This window comes from Rissa tridactyla, chromosome 13 (assembly GCF_028500815.1).
Source record: "Rissa tridactyla isolate bRisTri1 chromosome 13, bRisTri1.patW.cur.20221130, whole genome shotgun sequence".
NCBI lineage: Eukaryota > Metazoa > Chordata > Aves > Charadriiformes > Laridae > Rissa > Rissa tridactyla.
The window spans coordinates 16,784,960-16,805,359 of NC_071478.1; the positions used below are offsets into that span (position 1 = coordinate 16,784,960).

A 20,400-nucleotide genomic window follows, 5' to 3' on the forward strand; every position below is an offset into this window, starting at 1 on the left:
TTTGACCCCTGTTTTATGGAGCTGAGATCCCGGAAAACAGCCCCAGGCTCCTCCAGGGAAGCTTCCCAAGGTTTTTCTTCTATTTTAGGAAAACTCTGTTGTCTGGGATCCACCTGAGACTCCTCCCAGGCATCTCCCGGAGTGTTTTGACCCCTGTTCTTGGGATGTGAGATCCCGGGAAGCAGCCCCAGACTCCTCCAGGGAAGCTTCCCGAGGGGTTTCTTCTTTTTCAGGGAAATACTTTGCTCTGGAATCTCCATGTGGCTCCTCCCAGGCATCTCCCAGAGTCTGTTGACCCCTGTTTTTAGGGAGCTGAGATCCCGGGAAGCAGCCCCAGACTCCTCCAGGGAAGCTTCCCGAGGGGTTTCTTCTTTTTTAGGAAAATTCTGTCCCCTGGGATCCACCCGAGACTCCTCCCAGGCATCTCCCAGAGTCTTTTGACCCCTGTTTTCGGGATGTGAGATCCCGGGAAGCAGCCCCAGACTCCTCCAGGGAAGCTTCCCGAGGGGTTTCTTCTTTTTTAGGAAAACTCTGTTCTCCGGGATCTCCTTGTGGCTCCTCCCAGGCATCTCCCGGAGTCTTTTCCCCTCCGGTTTCGGGATGTGAGATCCCGGGAAGCAGCCTCAGACTCCTCCAGGGAAGCTTCCCGAGGGGTTTCTTCTTTTTTAGGTAAGCTCTGTCCTCCGGGATCTCCTTCTGGCTCCTTCCAGGCATCTTCCGGAGTCTTTTGACCCCTCGTTTTGGGTTCTAAGGTCCCGGAAAGCAGCCCCAGACTCTTCCAGGGAAGCTTCCCGAGGGGTTTTTGTCTTTTGTTGGAAAACTCTGTCCTCCGGTGTCCACCTGAGACTCCTCCCAGGCATTTCCCAGAGTCTTTTGACCCCCGTTTTCAGGAGACGATATCCCGGGAAGCAGCCCCAGACTCCTCCAGGGAAGCTTCCCGAGGGGTTTCTTCATTTTTAGGAAAACTCTGTCCTCCGGGATCCACCTGAGACTCCTCCCAGGCATCTCCCAGAGTCTTTTGACCCCTGTTTTCGGGATTTGAGATCCCGGGAAGCAGCCCCAGACTCCTCCAGGGAAGCTTCCCGTGGGTTTTTTTTTTTTAGGAAAACTCTGTCCCTTGGGATCCACCTGAGACTCCTCCCAGGCATCTCCCAGAGTGTTTTGACCCCTTTTTTTGGGATGTGAGATCCCGGGAAGCAGACCCAGACTCCTCCAGGGAAGCTTCCCGAGGGGTTTCTTCTCTTTTAGGAAAACTCTGTCCTCTGGAATCCACCTGAGACTCCTCCCAGGCATCTCCCAGAGTGTTTTGACCCCTTTTTTTGGGATGTGAGATCCCGGGAAGCAGCCCCAGACTCCTCCAGGGAAGCTTCCCGAGGGGTTTCTTCTTTTTTAGGGGAATACTGTGCTCCGGAATTCCGCTGTGGCTCCTCCCAGGCATCTCCCAGAGTCTTTTGACCCTTGTTTTCAGGGAGCTGAGATCCTGGGAAGCAGCCCCAGACTCCTCCAGGGAAGCTTCCCGAGGGGTTTCTTCTTTTTTAGGGAAATAATGTGTCCTGGAATTCCGCTGTGGCTCCTCCCAGGCATCTTCCAGAGTCTTTTGACCGCTGTGTTTGGGATGTGAGATCCCGGGAAGTAGCCCCAGACTCCTCCAGGGAAGCTTCCCGAGGGGTTTCTTCTTTCTTAGGAAAACTCTGTCCTGCGGGATCCACCTGACGCTCGTCCCAGGCGTTTCCCAGACTATTTTGAACCCTGTTTTTGGGATGTGAGATCCCGGGAAGCAGCCCGAGACTCCTCCAGGGAAGCTTCCCGAGGGGTTTCTTCTTTTTTAGGGAAACTCTGTCCTCCAGAATCTTCCTGTGGCTCCTTCCAGGCGTGTCCCAGAGTCTTTTTTCCCCTCTTTTTAGGGATGTAAGATCCCGGGAAGCAGCCCCAGACTCCTCCAGGGAAGCTTCCCGAGGGGTTTCTTCATTTTTAGGAAAACTCTGTTCTCTGGGATCCACCTGAGACTCCTCCCAGGCATCTCCCAGAGTCTTTTGACCCTTGTTTTCGGGATGTGAGATCCCGGGAAGCAGCCCCAGACTCCTCCAGGGAAGCTTCCCGAGGGGTTTCTTCTTTTTTAGGGAAATACTTTCCTCCAGAATTCCTCTTTGGCTCCTTCCAGGCATCTTCCAGAGTCTTTTGACCCCTGTTTTATGGAGCTGAGATCCCGGGAAGCAGCCCCAGACTCCTCCAGGGAAGCTTCCCAAGGTTTTTCTTCTATTTTAGGAAAACTCTGTTGTCTGGGATCCACCTGAGACTCCTCCCAGGCATCTCCCGGAGTGTTTTGACCCCTGTTTTTGGGATGTGAGATCCCGGGAAGCAGCCCGAGACTCCTCCAGGGAAGCTTCCCGAGGGGTTTCTTCTTTTTTAGGGAAACTCTGTCCTCCAGAATCTTCCTGTGGCTCCTTCCAGGCGTGTCCCAGAGTCTTTTTTCCCCTCTTTTTAGGGATGTAAGATCCCGGGAAGCAGCCCCAGACTCCTCCAGGGAAGCTTCCCGAGGGGTTTCTTCATTTTTAGGAAAACTCTGTTCTCTGGGATCCATCTGAGACTCCTCCCAGGCATCTCCCAGAGTCTTTTGACCCCTGTTTTCGGGATGTGAGATCCTGGGAAGCAGCCCCAGACTCCTCCAGGGAAGCTTCCCGAGAGGTTTCTTCTTTTTTAGGAAAACTCTGTCCTTCGGGATCCACCTGAGACTCCTCCCAGGCATCTTCCAGAGTCTTTTGACCCCTGGTTTCGGGATGTAAGATCCTGGGAAGCAGCCCCAGACTCCTCCAGGGAAGCTTCCTGAGGGGTTTCTTCTCTTTTAGGAAAACTCTGTCCTCCGGGATCCACCTGAGACTCCTCCCAGGCATCTCCCAGAGTCTTTTGTCGCCTGTTTTCGGGATGTGAGATCCCGGGAAGCAGCCCCAGACTCCTCCAGGGAAGCTTCCCGAGGGGTTTTTCTCTTTTTTGGGAAAACTCTGTCCTCCGGGATCCACCTGAGACTCCTCCCAGGCATCTCCCAGAGTCTTTTGACCCCTGGTTTTGGGAGCTGAGATTCCGGGGAGCAGCCCCCAGCCTCCTCCAAGTGAGATACACAATATTTTTTTTCTTTTTTCAGAAAGATCCTTACTCCAGGATCTGGCTGAAACTCTTCCCCGCCATGTCTTGGAGGCTTACGAACTGTTCTTTAGGGACCTGAGATTACGGGTACCAGCCCCAGGCTGCTTCAAGGAATATATCCAAGACGATTTTTTTTTTCCTGTAACGTCTATGGTCTCCGTCTACCTGTGAATCCTCCCAGTATCTCCCACAGTGTTTTGGCCTTTTGATTCTGGGCCCTGAGATTCAAGGTAGAAGTCCCAGACTCCTCCAAGGGAGCTACTTGAGATGATTTTTCTTTTTGTACAATTGTTAATCCTCCAGGATCCACCTTGGCCTTGTCTCAGGCACGTCCCAGGTTCTCCTGACCTCTGCTTTAGGGACCTGAAATCCGAGATGGCAGCCCTGGACTCCTTCAGAGAATCTTCCTGAGATTTTGTTTCCTCTTTTTTACCAGGGAAGGTACCCCAGGGGATTTTTATTCTTTAGAGGAAAACTCCCTCCTCTGGGATCCACCTGAGACTCCTCCCAGGCATCTCCTGGAGTCTTTTGATCTCGTTCTAGGGACCTGAGATCCCAGTTACAGCCCCAGATGCCTCCAAGTGAGATACCCGATATGTTTTTCCTCCTTTCAAGACAATGCTCTCTGCTCCGGGACCCACCCTTGACTCCTCCCAGGCATCTCTCGGACCCCAGACTCTCCAAGGCACCTTCCTTCTCTTTTGCAGAGTTATATGTGCTTCAGGACCCACCGACCCTCCCATTTGGGGTAGGTCAGGGTTTGAGTTCTCTTCTGTGAGTTCACAAACCCACAGCTCCAGGGACGCAGGGGCTGGGAAAGGCATTCCACGTGGAGCAAGCCCTGCACCAGCATTTCGGGACAGTGAGGGCAAGCAATTTAATGTGACCAATTTGAATGGAACAATCCAGGAATTCCTTACTTACAGAAACTCACTTGGTTACAGCCCACGCTAAGGGATGCTGGACTAAACTCACACTCCTTTTCTTTGGAGGAATTCTGAAAGGAAAAGGAACCAAAGAACTGTTACACCATGTAGAATTCTGTTGTACAGGAGCTGTTTATTTGTTTGCTTGCTTTAAGAACTAAAGGTGGTTTCAAAACCCCAAAACGCAAGATAACCAAAGTACAGAACAAGACACTAGAGCTAAAACAAAGACATCTGTCTTGTCTGTACTATTGAGAGAAACCCTTGTCCAAGTCTGAGGCTAAGACCCCATCCAGCCACGCCTGGGCTCCATAAGGAGTTTAGAAAGCAAGGGGACCCACTCTGAACCTCGTGACTCAATGGGAGGCGCTTCCTCACTCTTTGGCTGTCCAGTCTCTGTAAGAATCAGTCTAACTTGATTCTGCCTGATTTTTCCTTTGTTTCTTCCATGCAGTAATTAATCATAGAATGGTTCTGGTTGGAAGGGACCTTTAGAGGCCATCTAGTGCAGCCCCCCTGCAATGAGCTGGGACATCTTCAACTAGATCAGGTTGCTCAGAGCCCCGTCCCACCTGACCTGGAATGTTTCCAGGGATGGGGCATCCCCCACCTCTCTGGGCAACCTGGCCCAGTGTCTCGCCACCCTCAGCATAAAAACAAAGAAATTTTCCCAGATGCCCCATCCCTGCTCATCTCAGGGGGTTTGGACTAGATGGCCTCCAAAAGTCCCTTCCAACCCAAACTATTCTGTGACTTCACTGATGTTTCCCTGTTGGCTCCTATGACCTCAGCAGCCCCGGCTCGTCTCCATAGGGCTCCAAGTGCGCTGCACCCAGCACGTCTTGGAGCAACAGGCTGAGGGCCCTCGCTGGCACCCCGTCCCTCTACCCGTAGCACGTTCCCACAGCTCGTCATGGGCAAGCCTGATACTGTCCCCCTCCCGCTTCAAGCCCAGTTTAAAGCTCTGGCAATGGGCCCTGACAGCTTGTGAGCAAAGACCCTCTTCCCCCGTTCAGAAAGGGGAATCCCATCTGACACCAGCAAGCCTGGCACAGTGTAGGCCATCCCATTTGCAAAAAAACCCAAAATTGCAGTGGTGACACCAGCCTTGGAGCCATGTATTGCTAGACTGGGACTGCCTCTTTCTTCTAATGTTGCTGCGCGCAGCTGGAAGGAGAGAGGGAAAAGTAACCCGTGCTCCAGATTCCCTTACCAACCGCCCCAGGGCCCTGAAGCCTCTTCTGGTTGCCCTTGGACTACGCATTGTGGCTTCACGGCCACCCACGTGGAAGGGCAGTAATAGGCACTAGTCCCAGGGCCGAACCAGGCTGGGAAGTTTCCTAGAGGTGTCCTTAGCCCGGGCCCCAGGGAGGCAGCAGCCTTCCCTGAGAGGAGGGCCTGTCCGGCGTATTGGACCCTCTGCTCTCCTTAGAAGGGCCTGGCCTACAACTGTCACCCGTCTCTTCTTCCTCCCAGAGGTGGTTGCGGCAGGGGGACAGGCCTTTCTGACCTTGGCAACACCTCTGGTGTAGATGGCTCCTCATCCACATCACCCACGGACTGGCCTCCCACATGCGGAGTGGAGCGCGGAGGACGTGCCTTTGTGGCGGGCGGGTCCCACAGCTGAGCTCCTCCGGCGAGGGTGGCGGCCACCGGCCGGACTCCCCTCTGGAGCCTCGCCAGGCCAAGGGCCGCGCCGCGCTCCGTGTGCCCGCTGCGCTCGCGGCGCTGCTGCTCGCTGGCACTCCCCGAGCTGCTTCGGAGAGGGGCGGAGGGTGGCCGAGACCCGCTGGGCCGCGGCCCGGCCCGGCCCCGGAGCGGCTCCCTCGGCGACCGGCCGCTGCCGCCGGTACCGCGCGTTTGAGCCTCCCGCCGTTGCCCCGGCAACGCCCAGACCTCGCCAACGGCTCTCGCGAGATCTGAGGGGCTCCAGCTCGGCTGTGTTCGGCTCTGCTCGGCCCCGTTCGGCCCCGCTCGGCCCCGCTCGGTTCCTCTCGGCTCTCTTCGGCCGCGTTCGTCTCCGCTCTATCTCGCTCGGTTCCTCTCGGCTCTGCTCGGTCCCGCTCGCTTCCTCTCCGATCCGCTCGGCTCTGTTCGGCCCCGGTCGGCTCTGTTCGGACCGGCTCGGCTCGGCTCGGCTCGGCTCGGCTCGGCTCGGCTCGGCTCGGCTCGGCTCGGCCGGAGCAGCGGCAGAGCCGGCAGCAGGACAAGCGGCACCGGGCAGATGGGCTCCCCCCTTCTAGGCGGGGCAGGAGCACAAAAACGTCCTGCGCTAAGAGGAGAAGCGGAGACGCCTCTTCCCATCCCGACTTCTCTCGCCAAGGAGCTCTCTGCCCCCATCGCGCTGACTGCAGCAGCCGGGAGCATCGGGCTCCAGAGCCACCAGTGCCACCAGTACGGCACCAGTGCCGCCAGCCGCCGGGAGGGTCTGGCTTTTCCAGCCCTGACGGGACGCCAAGGAGAAGAGAGGGAAGAGTTCCCCCGGGAAACAGCCCGGCTTGCTCGTTTCTGCTCCTCCTTTCCCAAGTACCTTTCCCTTTCCTTTTAGAAGGCGGCCAAATCTGCCCCAGTCTTCACCTTTTTAGTGCTGTGAAGCAGAGTCCCGGCTAATACTGGAAACCTCTGCTGCTTCCTGGGGGGAAAGCGTGTTTTCTGCCAGGGGAAGGCTCAGTAAAGTAACGCGCAGTTCCGAGTCGATGCTTGTTTTATTAGAACCTCATCTAAGAACTTTTCCACGTGACATTCCCGATGTATGACACTCGAGGATCACAATCTTAAAGCTTGTTGCTCTTTTTCCAAAAACTCTAGGCTGTGAAGAAAAGGACATTCTAACCCAACATCTTCAGGATGTTGAGTTGAGAAGGTAAACAAAACAGACTTTCCGTTAAAGCGTTTAATAGGTAAGACAAGCAATGTGAAAAGCTGAATTACACGAGAAGCAATACCACCTGACACTCACACTACAAGGTGACCTTTCCACCACAATCAGGACTTCCAGGTCAGTTCTTCCCACCAAAAAGATGCTGTAGTGGCGAAAAGATCATGCTGGGGAAGCAACAACAACAAGAGCACGTTATACTTCAAAGGCTTCTCTGAGAGTTGTACTAACAAGGTCATTTCTGTCCACTAGAAAGACACAGCCCCAGCGCAAAAGAAATCAGAGGAAGACTGAAAAAATAGAGGAAACATAAAGAATAACTTGGCCACAAGGGTCTGGGCTCAGTAGTCAAAGGGACTGGCTACGTTAGGATTAAGAAGGACTTTTACTCCTTCCGAAACTAAGTCACCTATCAGTCACTGCCGATGGTCCACGTGTGCTGCACAGGGAACGCACCGCTCCCGCGGGATACAGCTCCACGGCTTCAGAGCGCTCCTTTGGCCAGCAGCGCCCAGCAACACTTTGCGCCGTTACTTTAGTTTGCGTTTCAAATGGTGTCTTTGAGAGTCAAGGTGGCCAAAGCCACAGTGGCTGAGCGGCCAAATAAAGGTCCTGCTTTATTTGGACCTGAAGGTCCATCCCGGGAAGGCCCTGTTAGAAGGGGGAGCGTTGAAGTCCTTTAGGAATGGGGCTGGAGATGGCTCTCCTCAGCTGATGAAAGCCCCGTTGGGTGGGGGCTGGGACTGGGGGCAGGAACCCTCCCGTGGCCGGGGGGGTGGTTCCCAAAGACAGCTCAGAAGAGGAACATTGACTGGGAACGTTGCCCCTGACCACAGGACATCCCTGAATGTTTCGTTGCCCTGGGAGACTTTGGTTTAACCCCAGAAAAGGCGTCTCCGTTCTTCAGGATCCCGCAGAATCGCCTGAACCGCCCCAATCAGGCCCAGCCTCCCCCACAGGCTCGGACACAGCCAGGCCTGCACCTGCTCAGAGCTGCGGTGTTAGTACCTTCTCCAGAACGTTGAGACACCTTTTCCTTTGGACTCCGCGCTTCCCTTGTTCGCCGTTGGGTCCGTTGGCTGCAGCAGCTGCACCGTGCCTTCAGCCTGACTGGCTGCTGTTCTTCGTTCGAGGTCAGATTCCCCAGATCCCCCTGCAAGGAACGGCAGAAGAACGAACCACAAGCTGGCTCTCTCCACGCTCCCTGCGTACCAACGGCACACCCCGATACTGAGGGGGGGGTCCGGGCTCCGATGGCCGTGACGTTGGAAGGTGTCACGGCCATCCCCACGCAGACTGGCTTGGACATGGGCTCCCATCTCCCAGCCCGGCTCCCAAAGAGCCGCGTGGCCTCGCTCCGTGGCTGGGAGCGTGTTCCGCGGGGAGGGAGTCTCAGCCAAAATCCCTGCTGACCTACCGCTTCACGGTGGGTCTAATGCCTCATCTCGCCTGCTGGAAAATGCCAAACGTGCTTTTTAAAGGAAAACTCACACCAACGTAATCCTCGCAGCTTTGGAGGGAATCGGCCGGTTTGAATGGGACAATGCACAAACTCCTTACTTACAGAAAAGCGCTTGGTTACGGCCCACGCCAAGGGATGCTGGACTAAACTCACGCTCCTTTGCTTTGGAGGAATTCTGAAAGGAAAAGGAACCCAAGAACCATTACACCATGTCAAATTCCATCGGGCAGGAGATTTTTGCTTGTTCGCTCGCTGTAAGAACTAAAAGGCAAGGTCTACGCTCTTGTTCTGCCATTTGAATTTCTTTTCCTGCCACTACGAGGACTTTCTTCACCTATATATTTCCGCCTCTCCCTCCTCAGGACATTCGCACGCCCAACCTAAAGCTGTAATTCATTGAGTGGACTTTAACATAGCAGATAGGGAAAGAATAACAGCAGCTGTGGCACAGGCAGAGATTTTTAAAAAAGCACGAAGAGAGGTGCTGTGGGAAATAACAGCCACTGGACAATACAGGCCCCTGAACATCAGGCCTGCGAAGACACAGTCATAGGAAACAGAGTAACAGGGAAGGGACAAAAGCGAACAGCCACGGAAGCACGAGGTGAGCCAGGAATACCCAGGAGGAAGGCTATCAGCGAGACGAAGGAGCACAGACAACAAAATCAGCACGTAAGCTTCTTGAGGAGAGGATAAACCAGCTTTGTCACAGAGAGAGGAGAAGAGAAGAGGAGATCCGCTCCCCGATGGCGTTTCTCTTGCACTCAGCTCAGGCTGATGCAAAATTCCAAACTGTAGGTGGCCTGAGGTCTTTGCAGTTCAGTCTCGGAGCATTAACTAAGTCAGGAAAATTATCTGCAGTGACAGTCCGAGCGTCTCTCAGTTCTCTTTTCTCCTCCTTTGGCTGCTGGTGCACGCGCTAAGTGGAAAGCTGCGCAGGCTCAGCACCGCGCATCCTGACCAGACAGCCTGCTGGCGAGATCGCAGGCCGAGAAGGTATTTGGATGGGAGCTGGAAATGCCATCTCTGTCCCAGCCGTGTGACGGCGGCACTTCCACACTCCTCCTTCTGGATCGAGTGCCCGTCTTGTAACATCAGTCCTATGGGCACTAAGTAGACGGATTTCCTTCCTGTGTAACGAGACCCTTCCCTTTTTGAGATGCGTTCTGAAGCACCAGGTGGATCTGGATCCAAGGCCATGCGCTGCTGATAAAGGGAACAAGAGCCCTAGAGGAATGATCAGAAGAAGCCTGGGGAAGTACAGGGGCTACGGATACGTTTTTTCCTAAGCCTAATTTTTCTTCTGATCCTGAATACCAGAAGAAAGCAAATGGAAAGCAAATCAAACGGAAAGCAGGTCACAGAAGCACCTGGCGCTGATCTCCTAAAAAAACGCACTGAGGGAGAGACCATCTGCCCGTGATTTCAGGCGATGCTCGTGACACCTGCTCTGGTATTCATAAACACAACAGCTGGTGTCCGGACGTCCCTCTCAGTGCAACAGTGCTCTGACTCGTGCAGATTTCAGGTGCGAGTCGTGGTGGCACAAGCACCCGTTCCAGAGAAGGTTCTTCTCACCTGAATTGGTATTTGCTGAGAAGACGAGTCATTCCTCATGTCCTGGTTCCGACGGGGATAGGGTTAATTCTCCCCGGGCTCCGGCAGGGACACAGGTGTTCCATCCCATGGGAGCCATGCCCAGTCTGCAGCCAGCAGCTGCCGGGGAGGGGGCGGGAAGTCGCCGCTTGGGAGCGGGCTGGGGTGTCCCGGGACCGGTCGGTGAGCGGTGGAAAAGCTTATGTCATCTCCCGGGAAAACTCATCACTTGGCCAAGATTGACGAGCAGGAATAACAAATGCCTCAATGCAGGCGAAAAGGGAAAAACAAACTACCCGAAGGCATTTTTATACTTGCCACTTTAAGAATCTAGGACTAAACAGATGCTGTTGTCTCGTTCTGAATATTCCGTCGCTTACCGTTTCACATCCCTGCTTTGCTTTACTCCGACAGTCACCGTGCCTGGCTCCAGTCCTAAAAAGAAGTCAAAGGAGGAAGAACTGAGGTTACAAAACGTCACAAAAAGGAAGCAAACTTGTCAACGGCTACTCCAACTATTTAATTAGATATCAGGGTTTTGGTACCTCTAGACAAGAAGACAGATACCCTTAATCTGTCTTGGTCCTCATGCTTCAAAGTCTCCTTTCAAAAATGAAACTAGGCACTCCTTCCAGTGTCAGGCTTTCTGCTTTTCTAGTAAAACCAACGAGCAGTTCAAGAGGAAAAAGAAGCGTTACATGACACGGAGAGTGGGATGAGCAGCAGGTTGAGAAAGGCCGCAAATCCTACAAGGTTACTGACACCAAGAGAAGGGCAGGGAGCAGAGAACCGCAGAAGCTCGTACAAGACTCGGTCATGGAGCAATGAGATGGCAGCGGAAACTCTGTGCAGAGAGGTACCAAGTGACGCACGTGGGGAAAACCAGCCCTGGATTCACACACAACATTGTGCCGATCGGTATCACCGGGGAGGGACACCTGGAGATTCTGAGAGCTCAACGCTCAATAGCACCCCAGGAAAACTCAAATACAAATCCCCCGTGAGGAATTATGAGCAAAAAACCTTGTCCAAACCAAAAAAAAAGACCAAGAGGTGGCCTGAGTAAAGCAGGCAAACTCCTTCCCAGGGCGACTGCTGAGACTGAACGAGCTCTTCAGTCTAACAGAGCGACTGGAAAAAAGTGATAGAGGGCTCGAAGCTGATGCCTCACCTCGCCAATTTAATTATGAAATCAAGAATACACTTTAAAATGATTTACTGGAATACGTAACTTCAGGGGCAAGACTCAGGACTAAGAGGGAGCTGCCAGACCGCATCACGACAGAGCCCTTTCTGGCCTCGTATTTTATGCATCTACAACTCACGTCTTGGCCAAAAGAGATCAGAATGTATTCTGGATCCTGGTCTAATTCTTCACTCGTTTCCAGCGGTTTTATTGTGACTAGGAACTGACGGGGGGGAGGGAAACTAAAGGACTACATTTATATGAGCAGGAAAAGAACCGGCTTCGGACTTCTCCCGTTATAATCTCGACATGAAATCCATCTGGGGAGCGGGTAGAATCTAAGGCAAAAAAGGAGATGATCTGACATGGTCTGTACATCGCCACGGAAGGGGAAGGTGAGCATCGACACCTCTGATCACAATGCTGCATCTGGGACTCTCTGCAGATACCTGCGAACACTGAGTACAGACACAAATTGTCTTTTTGTCAAACGCGACACTCTACGAAAGAAAGAAGGCGGCCAGACTATAACTAACAACGGCCTGCCTCGGAAAGGGAATCAAGAACGAAGCGTGAAGGGAGCCGCCATAACCAGCACTGCACCCTCGCGCTGAAGGCGGCCAACAGGCCCCTGAGGTGCATTAGGAGGCGTTTTGCCAGCAGCTCGAGGGAGGTGATCCTTCCCCTCTGCTCAGGGCTGCTGAGGGCTGGGTGCTGCTCCGTCCAGACTGGGCTCCCTGGGACAAGACGGGGACTCGCCGGGGGGAGCCCAGCAAAGGGCCACAAAGATGATGAAGGGACTGGAGCACTGTTCCGATGTGGAGAGGCTGGGAGAGCTGGGACTGTTCAGCCTGGAGATGGCTCAGGGGGGCTCTTACCAACGCACACCTGATGGGAGGGAAGGAAGAAGAGGGAGCCGCGCTGTCCACCTGAGGGGGGCACGTCCTGGGCAACCTGCTCTGGGTGACCCGGCCTGAGCAGGAGGGGTTGGACTCAGTGATATCAAAGGTGCCGTGCAACCTCAACGATTCCGTGAAAGCCACAGAGAGGGATCTCGGCCTCAAGACGAGCGGCAGCATTCACCAGCCGACCCAGAGGAACAGGCTGGTGTGCAGCTAGAAAGCTGCTCCCGGCCCTTCCCGTCCACCCCGGGCTCAGGTGTGCAACCCTGCTTTGTCTCGCTGCTGAGGTCCCATCCCGCTGCGACTCTCCAGAGAATGTGGACACAAAGGAGATAAACGGGGAGACCTCTAGTTAATGGCACGGGAACCTGAAAGCATAGGATAACTTTCTGCAAACATGGGCGATGCTGCTTAGGTTCTGTCACCTACGGAAAAGAAGGAAGAAGACAAATGGGGCAAAGGATTATATAGGGATGAAATTGGAGGAAGGTACAAGAGACGTTAAAAACACTGGTATGTGCCCTGGAGGACTATTTGGTAGTCAACTCACCTGTCCGTACCCAACGGTGGGCGTGAGGTCTCTGCTCCGACTTCCACTCTCCTCCTCTTCACCGCTTCTTCCGCTGCAGGACTTTCGGACGCTTCATTGCTTCTCTTGACCTTCAAAACATTGCAAACTTCGTATTGATAAAATTCGATTTTGACTTTTCTATTTTAGAACAAAATTCAGAGTTAATATACATTCATCTTTCGCAAAATCGTTCGTCTTTATACAACAAAAACCGAAAAATGCTTGAGGAAGAAGAGATCAGCTGCCTTATTCAAACAGAAGACGAGCACTGAGAGGCCATCCAGAGAATTATGCTCAACCGCTTTCACCACGAAATACTGCTTGCCATCTTCAGAGGAGGGCCACGGAATGCCATTAGCAGGAATGTAATGCTGGCAGAGAGAGCGGGAGTTTCTTCCGGGCCATTTGGACAGGAACCCTTCACTAATTCACTCCGGTTTTAGTCACTTACCCGTATCGAAAACAAACCTACCCTGAGCTCTCATTCAACAAAAACTTTCCAAAGAAGCTTAACTTTGTTGTTTACGACACACACAGCACCTCGGAAACTACCTCCTGATTCAGCCATATCGACCCCATCCTACAGACTCTCCCGCTGAAGAGACCGGTTGACAGCTCAGCTCAGACTTGTAGAAAACACACTGAACCGAAGCCAGCAGGGCTCCTCAGGCAGGACTCCGTTCAAAGGCCGATGGAACCAACAGGACCATTTCTCCCAGCTTGGGTGGTTACGGGGGAGAATTCAGTGCCACCTTACGGTGCCTGATGGACAGCCAGAAACAGGAGAACTACAGCATTGCCGAGAGCTATGTTCTGCTTCTTCAGACTATTTAGTATATAACTTAAACCACAAACAACAAACCAAAAACAGGTACAAAACTTACAAGCGCATCACTGCCCTCGTTTCCTTCTTTACCTGTAACAGACGTATCACAAAATTTGGTGAATATTTGGTGACTGGACTGTCTTTAAGCAACTTAAAAGTATATTTTTGCATTGCACCTCACTTCCGGAGAACAAGACAAACTCCTCAGAAACCATGTTGGACTTGCATATGATACGTTGAAACCGAAAAACGGCAAATGCAGCTCTTTCAGAACTAGAATTCCTGCGAGGAATACCCGTGTCGATGGGATGGGGACAACTGCTTCTCTTGAAGCGTCAAAGGAGTCTTCAGAAGAGAAGAGGGAACATTTGCCAATCACACAAGAGACGTTATTACCAGAATTACTGTAATAATTTAGAAAAACAAATGCATTCTTTCTTTGGGACAACAGAAACAAAGAGTGTGGAGTTCAATGTCAACAAACGTCATCAAGCACAAGGAGGCAAAACACAGGTTCCATCTACACGTGCTGGCTCCAGCCGAGCTACCGACATTAAAGAACGAAGGTCGGGAGCCGCTGGGCGCTGCTTCATCCACATACTAGCTGAAGAGTCAGCAGGGCTTGGGAAGGCAAAGGGAGAGTCAGGAAATGTCAGGAACGCAATACAGGACACGAGAGAACACACTGTTCCGCTCTATTTCAAATCCACGGTACGGCCGTGCTGCGTGCAGTTTTGCTCCCTCCAATTCAAAGACACGGTAGGTGAAAGGAAAGGGAAAAGCGAGACACAGATGAGAGATGTTTCCAGAAATGATGCAAACGTAACCATAGTGACTTACCACAAGATACGTTCTGCTGAAATGAGTTGAGTTCTAGATAGACAGTGCAAATGTAGGGATAAGGCACGAGAAGGACGTTCTCATGTTTGAATCTCATCTCCGATAATCTCTCCCATTTATTCAGATCTGCGAACGATGATAAGAACAGAGCACTAACATTCCAAAGGAGCAGGCATCCTGACAACGTCTCCTTGGAAAGCTGCAAAAGTCACACCACAGGGCACATGTGCCGAAGGCAGCAAATACAATCTGGCGGTAGGAACCGCGGGAAACACCACGAGCGACACCTTACAAGAAACACTCGTCCAGGTGATCCTCTCCCAGAGCTCGCACAGCTGGGGAGTAACTAAGAGCTACGCTCCAGCGAGGAGCCCGACACCCAGACTGCAGGACACCTCATCACGCCAGGCCTCTGAGCTGGCACTTCTCACTAGGGCCCAGCGCTGGCTGCGCGTGGGCATGGACTGCCAAGTTCTGGAAACACAAGCCCACGAGCCAAACCCTCCTCGAGCATGCAGGCAAGACTGGCTGAGCTCTAGCCACGCAAACCAACAACCCCAACATTTGTTTGGGCGCTTCCTGTCTGACGATGCTCTTGGCCGCTTTCTCTTCCTGGCAGGAACAGGAATAAGTTGCTCTCCTACGTACCAGCTTCTGACAGAGAGCGAGGACGACCTCCTCCTTGCCTGCTACTACGAGGTGCGGCAATAGCGCGCTCTTCCAAGACTGGAAGGGAACGCCTTGGAGGAGGAAACACCTGGATGTCCATTACTCCTGGGCACCCAGAACCACAGGAGGGGATGCCAAAGGGCCTGATCCGATGCCCAAACTGACACACCTCAGGACTGAAAAGGCTTCTCATTCGACCAATTTACTTTTCTCTTCAACAAGAGCCTCAGCAGAGTAACTGCTTTTGAACCCTTTACACTACGGCACCTACAATATTTAATCCTAAGGTACCTTAAGAGAAAACTACCGCGGTCTTCTCTACGAGTGGCCAACGTTGCTGAGCCTGCAGGGAGCATCTGACGTTTGTCAGCCTTTTTATGCACTAGCTTTGCTTGCAATCGCATTAGGTGGGCTTCCTGGGACTTTATCAATACACATGCATTTTCTCTGGCTAAATCTGATTCGGAATGCAGGGGCGTTCATCTGAAATCCCCGCAAAACTCTCTTTTCACATCAGTTCTCTGGTGAAGGCAACAACTGAGGAGGACCTTCAGCTAAGGTAAAACTGCAAAGCTCAAAGGAGTCGTACTCCAGCTAAAGCTCTGCACGCCACTGGACACGAAGGTCGAATTACACAGTGCCCAACAGAGACAACTCATTGAACCTCTTCTTTTACGAACAGGAAAGAAAGGATACACGGAAAGACAGTGAAGTGGTCTGTAGAAAATGGATGTAAATCATCAAGATTTCCAAGGATTACTCGAATCGCTTCCTGGGGAGGCCAAAAAAAGAAACGAGAGAAGAATATTAACAATACAGCCACAATTCGACTGTGAAGTACAGTTTCAAGGCACGGAAAAAATTTACAATTACTTTACAGCTTGCACGAATCAGGGAAGAGCAGGTTCTAGCTATTTTGCTTTTCCTCCTCCCCTTCTTCTCCCCACTCCCTCCCATCACCCAGAGTGCGCTGCACTCACAGGCTCATAGAAACTGAAGTGAATTAATATCGTAGTCTTGAGCTAACGCAGAAGCATCGCTATGGACAACGGAGGCGTGCTTTTAAATTTAAGAAATTCTGCATTTCAGAATTCTCCTTTTTGCCAGCAAAACACATGCAGCGTTGACCTCTTTCAAAAGTGAACATATTCCTCTTTTTCTGAATATTGACCAAGTTCAGTTACAGAGGAACTGCAATTCAGCCCCAGCTAACTCCTGCTTTACCATCGGGAAACTTTTTCTAGTAATACCTTTCAGTATTTTCAAAAGCAAAAAAGACCAAAATAATCAAATGATTATTTTCTGCATCAATTAAAATCAGCATATTTTCATCCATAATATTTATAATGCTATTACTCTACTCTGAAGGGGTTTTTTTAAAGTAAGTAATGGGAGCATTTCTGAGCAGGCAGGATATTTGACTCATTGTCTCGGGAACGGCAGGAGGTTTCTTCTGTCTCAGGAAGAAGACGACAACAACAGAGCTCATCAGCGGTCACCAAGCTCGGTCACAAAGTACTGGCATCATCAACAGAACGTCCACTGCTCCCACCAGCTCCTCAGCTGCGAGGAAAGCGCGTGCAATTGAGCCTTAGATCAGCTGCTGCCCCGCTGGCTCACCAGTACCACCACAGCTCCTGAACAAAGGGGAGGGTGCCGCAGCTCGTCAGGCCTGAGCACTTCAAAGCACTGCTCAGGTCTGGGGCTGAAGTTTCACGTATCCAGTTTTAACAGTCGGTCGCTTCTTGGAAATACTTCAAATAAAACCATTACTCTTCTACGCTAACGCTGCCTGTTGGTGACGGCTTCTCATTTGCCACATTTTTTCACCCTCGTGCTCTCCAGGGAAGTTCCCCATCGCTCTCACTCGAAACGCTGCATTGGACAAAATGTCCTCAGTCCCGTAACAAACAAAACATTTGCTCAGCTTAACGTGCAGACAAAGTGCCAGGGACCTGCTTCCTCTCCTACCTCTAACTCCTTGACAGCACTTCCAGCGTTGAGATCAGGAGCACTGTGAAACAAACAGAGACAGTTCATCCCAGCCTCATCAAAGAGCAACGCAGCTGCATTCGTTGGAAGAGTTTAAACATCCACAAATCATCATTCCCACTGCACACAGAAAATACTTAGCAGGCAGATGAACTCCTGATTTACTGTTTGTAAAAAACATCTGGTATTCCACAAGGACTGTTTCTTTTCAATTTTCTGCCCCTTTGCGTTTTGCGTGAGGATACAATGGACGGGAGATCAGATCTTTTCAGGTGATCCTCAGGAACCTCTAGGACTGGGGTTTTGACAAGGCGCCCTCAAACCAGCACCTCTGTCTTCCAGCCGATGGCGATGCCAGTCCCCGCAACGGACTAAAAGCAGGAACCAGCAGGACACATCTCTGAATCCCCTCCACAGCGCAAACCTGCAGAGGAACGGGCCTTCACAGCATTGGACCTAAGCCCTGCGATGCTGGGAGCTGTGTACTGCCTGCATCAAGCTGTCTCCTGCTTTTCTCAGCCAGCTTCTCAAAGCTGTTTGCGGCTAGGTGTCGGCCAACAATCAAATGCAGAGGGAGAGAGGTCCCAAAGAAAATCCGAACCCATTAAAAAGTAAAGAAATCACATAACTGTTGCTTGGAAGTAAGTAAATACAGTGGAGCGTAAGGAATTATGGCACACGAGTGCTCCCTGGTACGTGCTCTGGGAGGCAGCCATTCTCCTATCCTCCACATTCAGGGTCCCCAGCCCTGAACCTTCTGACTGCCCCAGGATCTTCTGAACGCTACACGACACCACAACACACCTTCCTCTCCAAAATCAACACGGAGAACTAAACGAGGAAGGTTAATCCTCCTGGATCCGACACTATTGCAGCAAAATGCTCAAGCAAAGCTAAAGAAACGACTGCGTTTCAACTCATCCCAAAATAAAGTCATGCAACAGAATTTCAAAGAGCCAGCCTACAAAGGAAAAAGGAGACAAGTGTGGCACAAGATCGGAGGTAGCTTCAGGTCTGGAGACAGACCAGGTGGCACGATGTTCATAGCACACGCTCCTCCATCCTGCTGCAGCCAACAACAGCCACCTCCCGAGCGAACCCAGGCTCTGGCAATGGCTGCGCGCGTCTGATTGCAAAAGGAAATCCACGCACACTCATGAAACCACCCTCGAGGCAGGTGCTCGAGTCATTGCCTGTGGCATTTCAGCCCTGCTGCAACCTCACGGCCATGACAAGGGGGGTTTGGGGACGGCACGGTGCTGTTCTTTTTCTCTGACGCAGGGATACTCGCTGGCTCAAAAGGATCTCAGTTCTAGTTCCTGCACGGTTGCCACTGTCTCAAGAGAGAGTTAACTCAACAGTCTGTAAGACCTTCCAAAAGCCTCTGAGGGCACCAGCCTCCAACTGCTGTCTGCTGATGACCACAGCCCTGCAGGATGTACACGGGGAGCCACATTATGCTGAGCCACTGCTTTGGGCTGCTTTTATTTGGGAATACTATTGTTCTTAACGATTAATCAGAGGCTGAGACAGCAACAACTCATCAAGTTTCAGACCAAGTTTGAGCTCTACAGAACACTCCTTCAGCAGGACACAATCTAGAAGCACTTGCTTTGGAATACCAGCCTTAAACCCGAGCAGCTCCAGTTCCTTTTCCAGAGTAGCTCAAACACCTGTGACTATTACGGAGCGCAGCCTCCACGATTCTGAGTCCCCTCTCAAACGAAAAGCTCCAGAGCTCCTTGAGGAAGCTGGTCAAGGTTTTGCCCACTCACAAAAGCACTTGCCCATCATCTCTGTGTGTCTGAACAGCAGGCACAAGAAGGTTCCTCCAGGGCAATACCCTCGGGGAAAGTCTTTTTTTCACCTCTACAAGATCATCCTCTTGACTTGTCTGACATCTTCCCCACGTGGTGGGGATCTGACCCAGCACCCTGTGCTTTAGTTACCAACTGACCAAAGGGATATCCCACAGCACAGGACGTCACGCTTAGCAATAAAACCAGGGAAAGAAGGAGGAAGGGGGGACGCTCAGCGTTATGGTGTTTGTCTTCCCAAGCAACTCTTAGGTGTGATGGAGCCCGGCTTTCCTGGAGATTAAACACCCGCCCGCCGATGGCAAGCAGAGAACGAATTCCTGATTTTGCTTTGTTTGCACGCACGGCTTTTGCTTTACTAATTAAAGTCTTTATCTCAACCCACTTTATCCTTACTTCTACCCCTCCGATTCTCTCCCTCACCCCACTGCGGGGCACCGAGTGAGCGGCTGTGTGGGGCTTCCTTGTCAGCTGGGACTAAAGCACTACAAAGACTCTAGGGCTTTTCAGGTAAACACAGAATCACAAAACGCTGTCGGTAAAAACAGCCTCTCTGTCCACTGAAGCACAAAACCCACACGTGGCAGTGAAACAGGAGCGTTTTTTACAGCTCAAATTACTCTCTTGAGCCAATGCTCAGCCTGTGCAAGCCCAGCAGCAACTTTTAAGTGACCACTTTCGGGGTCAGTGAAAGAAGGCAGGAAAGGAGGAGCCCCCAGACCTGAGTTTAGTGTCTCATACTCACTCACTGCTACCCGCAGCCGCCAAACCGCGGGGTGACTTTGCAGCTTTAACACGCTTACCTGCTGAAGTTGCCATACCGGATTTTAAATTTGTACACAAGCCCGCCTGCATGAAGGAACCTTGTTTCAGGCAACGGGTAGGTAAACGGTTTCAGCGACATCTTTCTTTCTCCCAGGATACAGCCTAGGGGAGCAGGAGAGTCAAAGGTCAATGGCTAAAACCCTCCACCAGATCTCACTCTGTCCTATGAGAAGAAGGGATGGCGCGCAGTGTTTCCTCGAGAGGCCATCTGCCGAGAGAACAGGCTTCCCACCCGCGTCTCCTACCAGTCCGACAATCGCCGATTCGGGCATTCCAATAAAGCAGGGTGGGTTTGGGCAGGCTTCGAGGACGGGCTTGCAGCAGACAGCCACCCGCCTCCAGCTGCGCTGCTCGGGCGGTGTCCCCACCAACGGCCCCGAGGCCGTACGGGCCCCTTGCCCCGGGGGAAGGCAACAAGGCCCGGGCAGGGCCGTGTGGCAGCCCGGGACCGACCCCGGCCCTGAGGGACCCCCGGCGGCGGCGGCGGCCCCCGCAGCCCCTGCGGGTGCGGCCCGGAGAAACGCGTCCCCCCCGCCGCCCCCCGGCCTCTGCCGGACGCCAGCGGCGAGAGGCAGCGCCTGCGGCCCCCGCAGCCCCGGGGCGCAGGGAGGGCCCGGGGCCGACCGGGCACGCCGGGGGAAGGCCGGGCCCCGCCGCGGACGCTGGCGCCGCTCCCCGGCCTGCCCCGGGGGGAGATGTCGCCGCCGCCTCCGCGGCCCCGCTGCCGGCCCCGACGCCCCCGGGCAGCCCCGGCGCTGGCGCCCAGCGG

At 52.7% G+C, this 20,400-nt stretch overlaps 1 protein-coding gene across 1 annotated transcript; it reads right to left on the reverse strand.

Moving 5' to 3' along the window:
• Positions 1 to 6,755: 6,755 nt before the first annotated feature.
• Positions 6,756 to 20,132, reverse strand: LOC128917158 (uncharacterized). The gene is made up of 11 exons (XM_054219803.1): positions 19,877 to 20,132; positions 19,610 to 19,733; positions 16,969 to 17,011; positions 15,694 to 15,769; positions 14,329 to 14,454; positions 13,547 to 13,578; positions 12,642 to 12,751; positions 10,322 to 10,438; positions 7,954 to 8,358; positions 7,027 to 7,112; positions 6,756 to 6,876 (listed from the first exon to the last, which is right to left on the reverse strand). The coding sequence occupies exons 2-10, from the start codon at positions 19,708 to 19,710 to the stop codon at positions 7,067 to 7,069; spliced, it is 1,056 nt and encodes a 351-aa protein (XP_054075778.1). The 5' UTR covers positions 19,711 to 19,733; positions 19,877 to 20,132; the 3' UTR covers positions 6,756 to 6,876; positions 7,027 to 7,066.
• Positions 20,133 to 20,400: the final 268 nt, after the last annotated feature.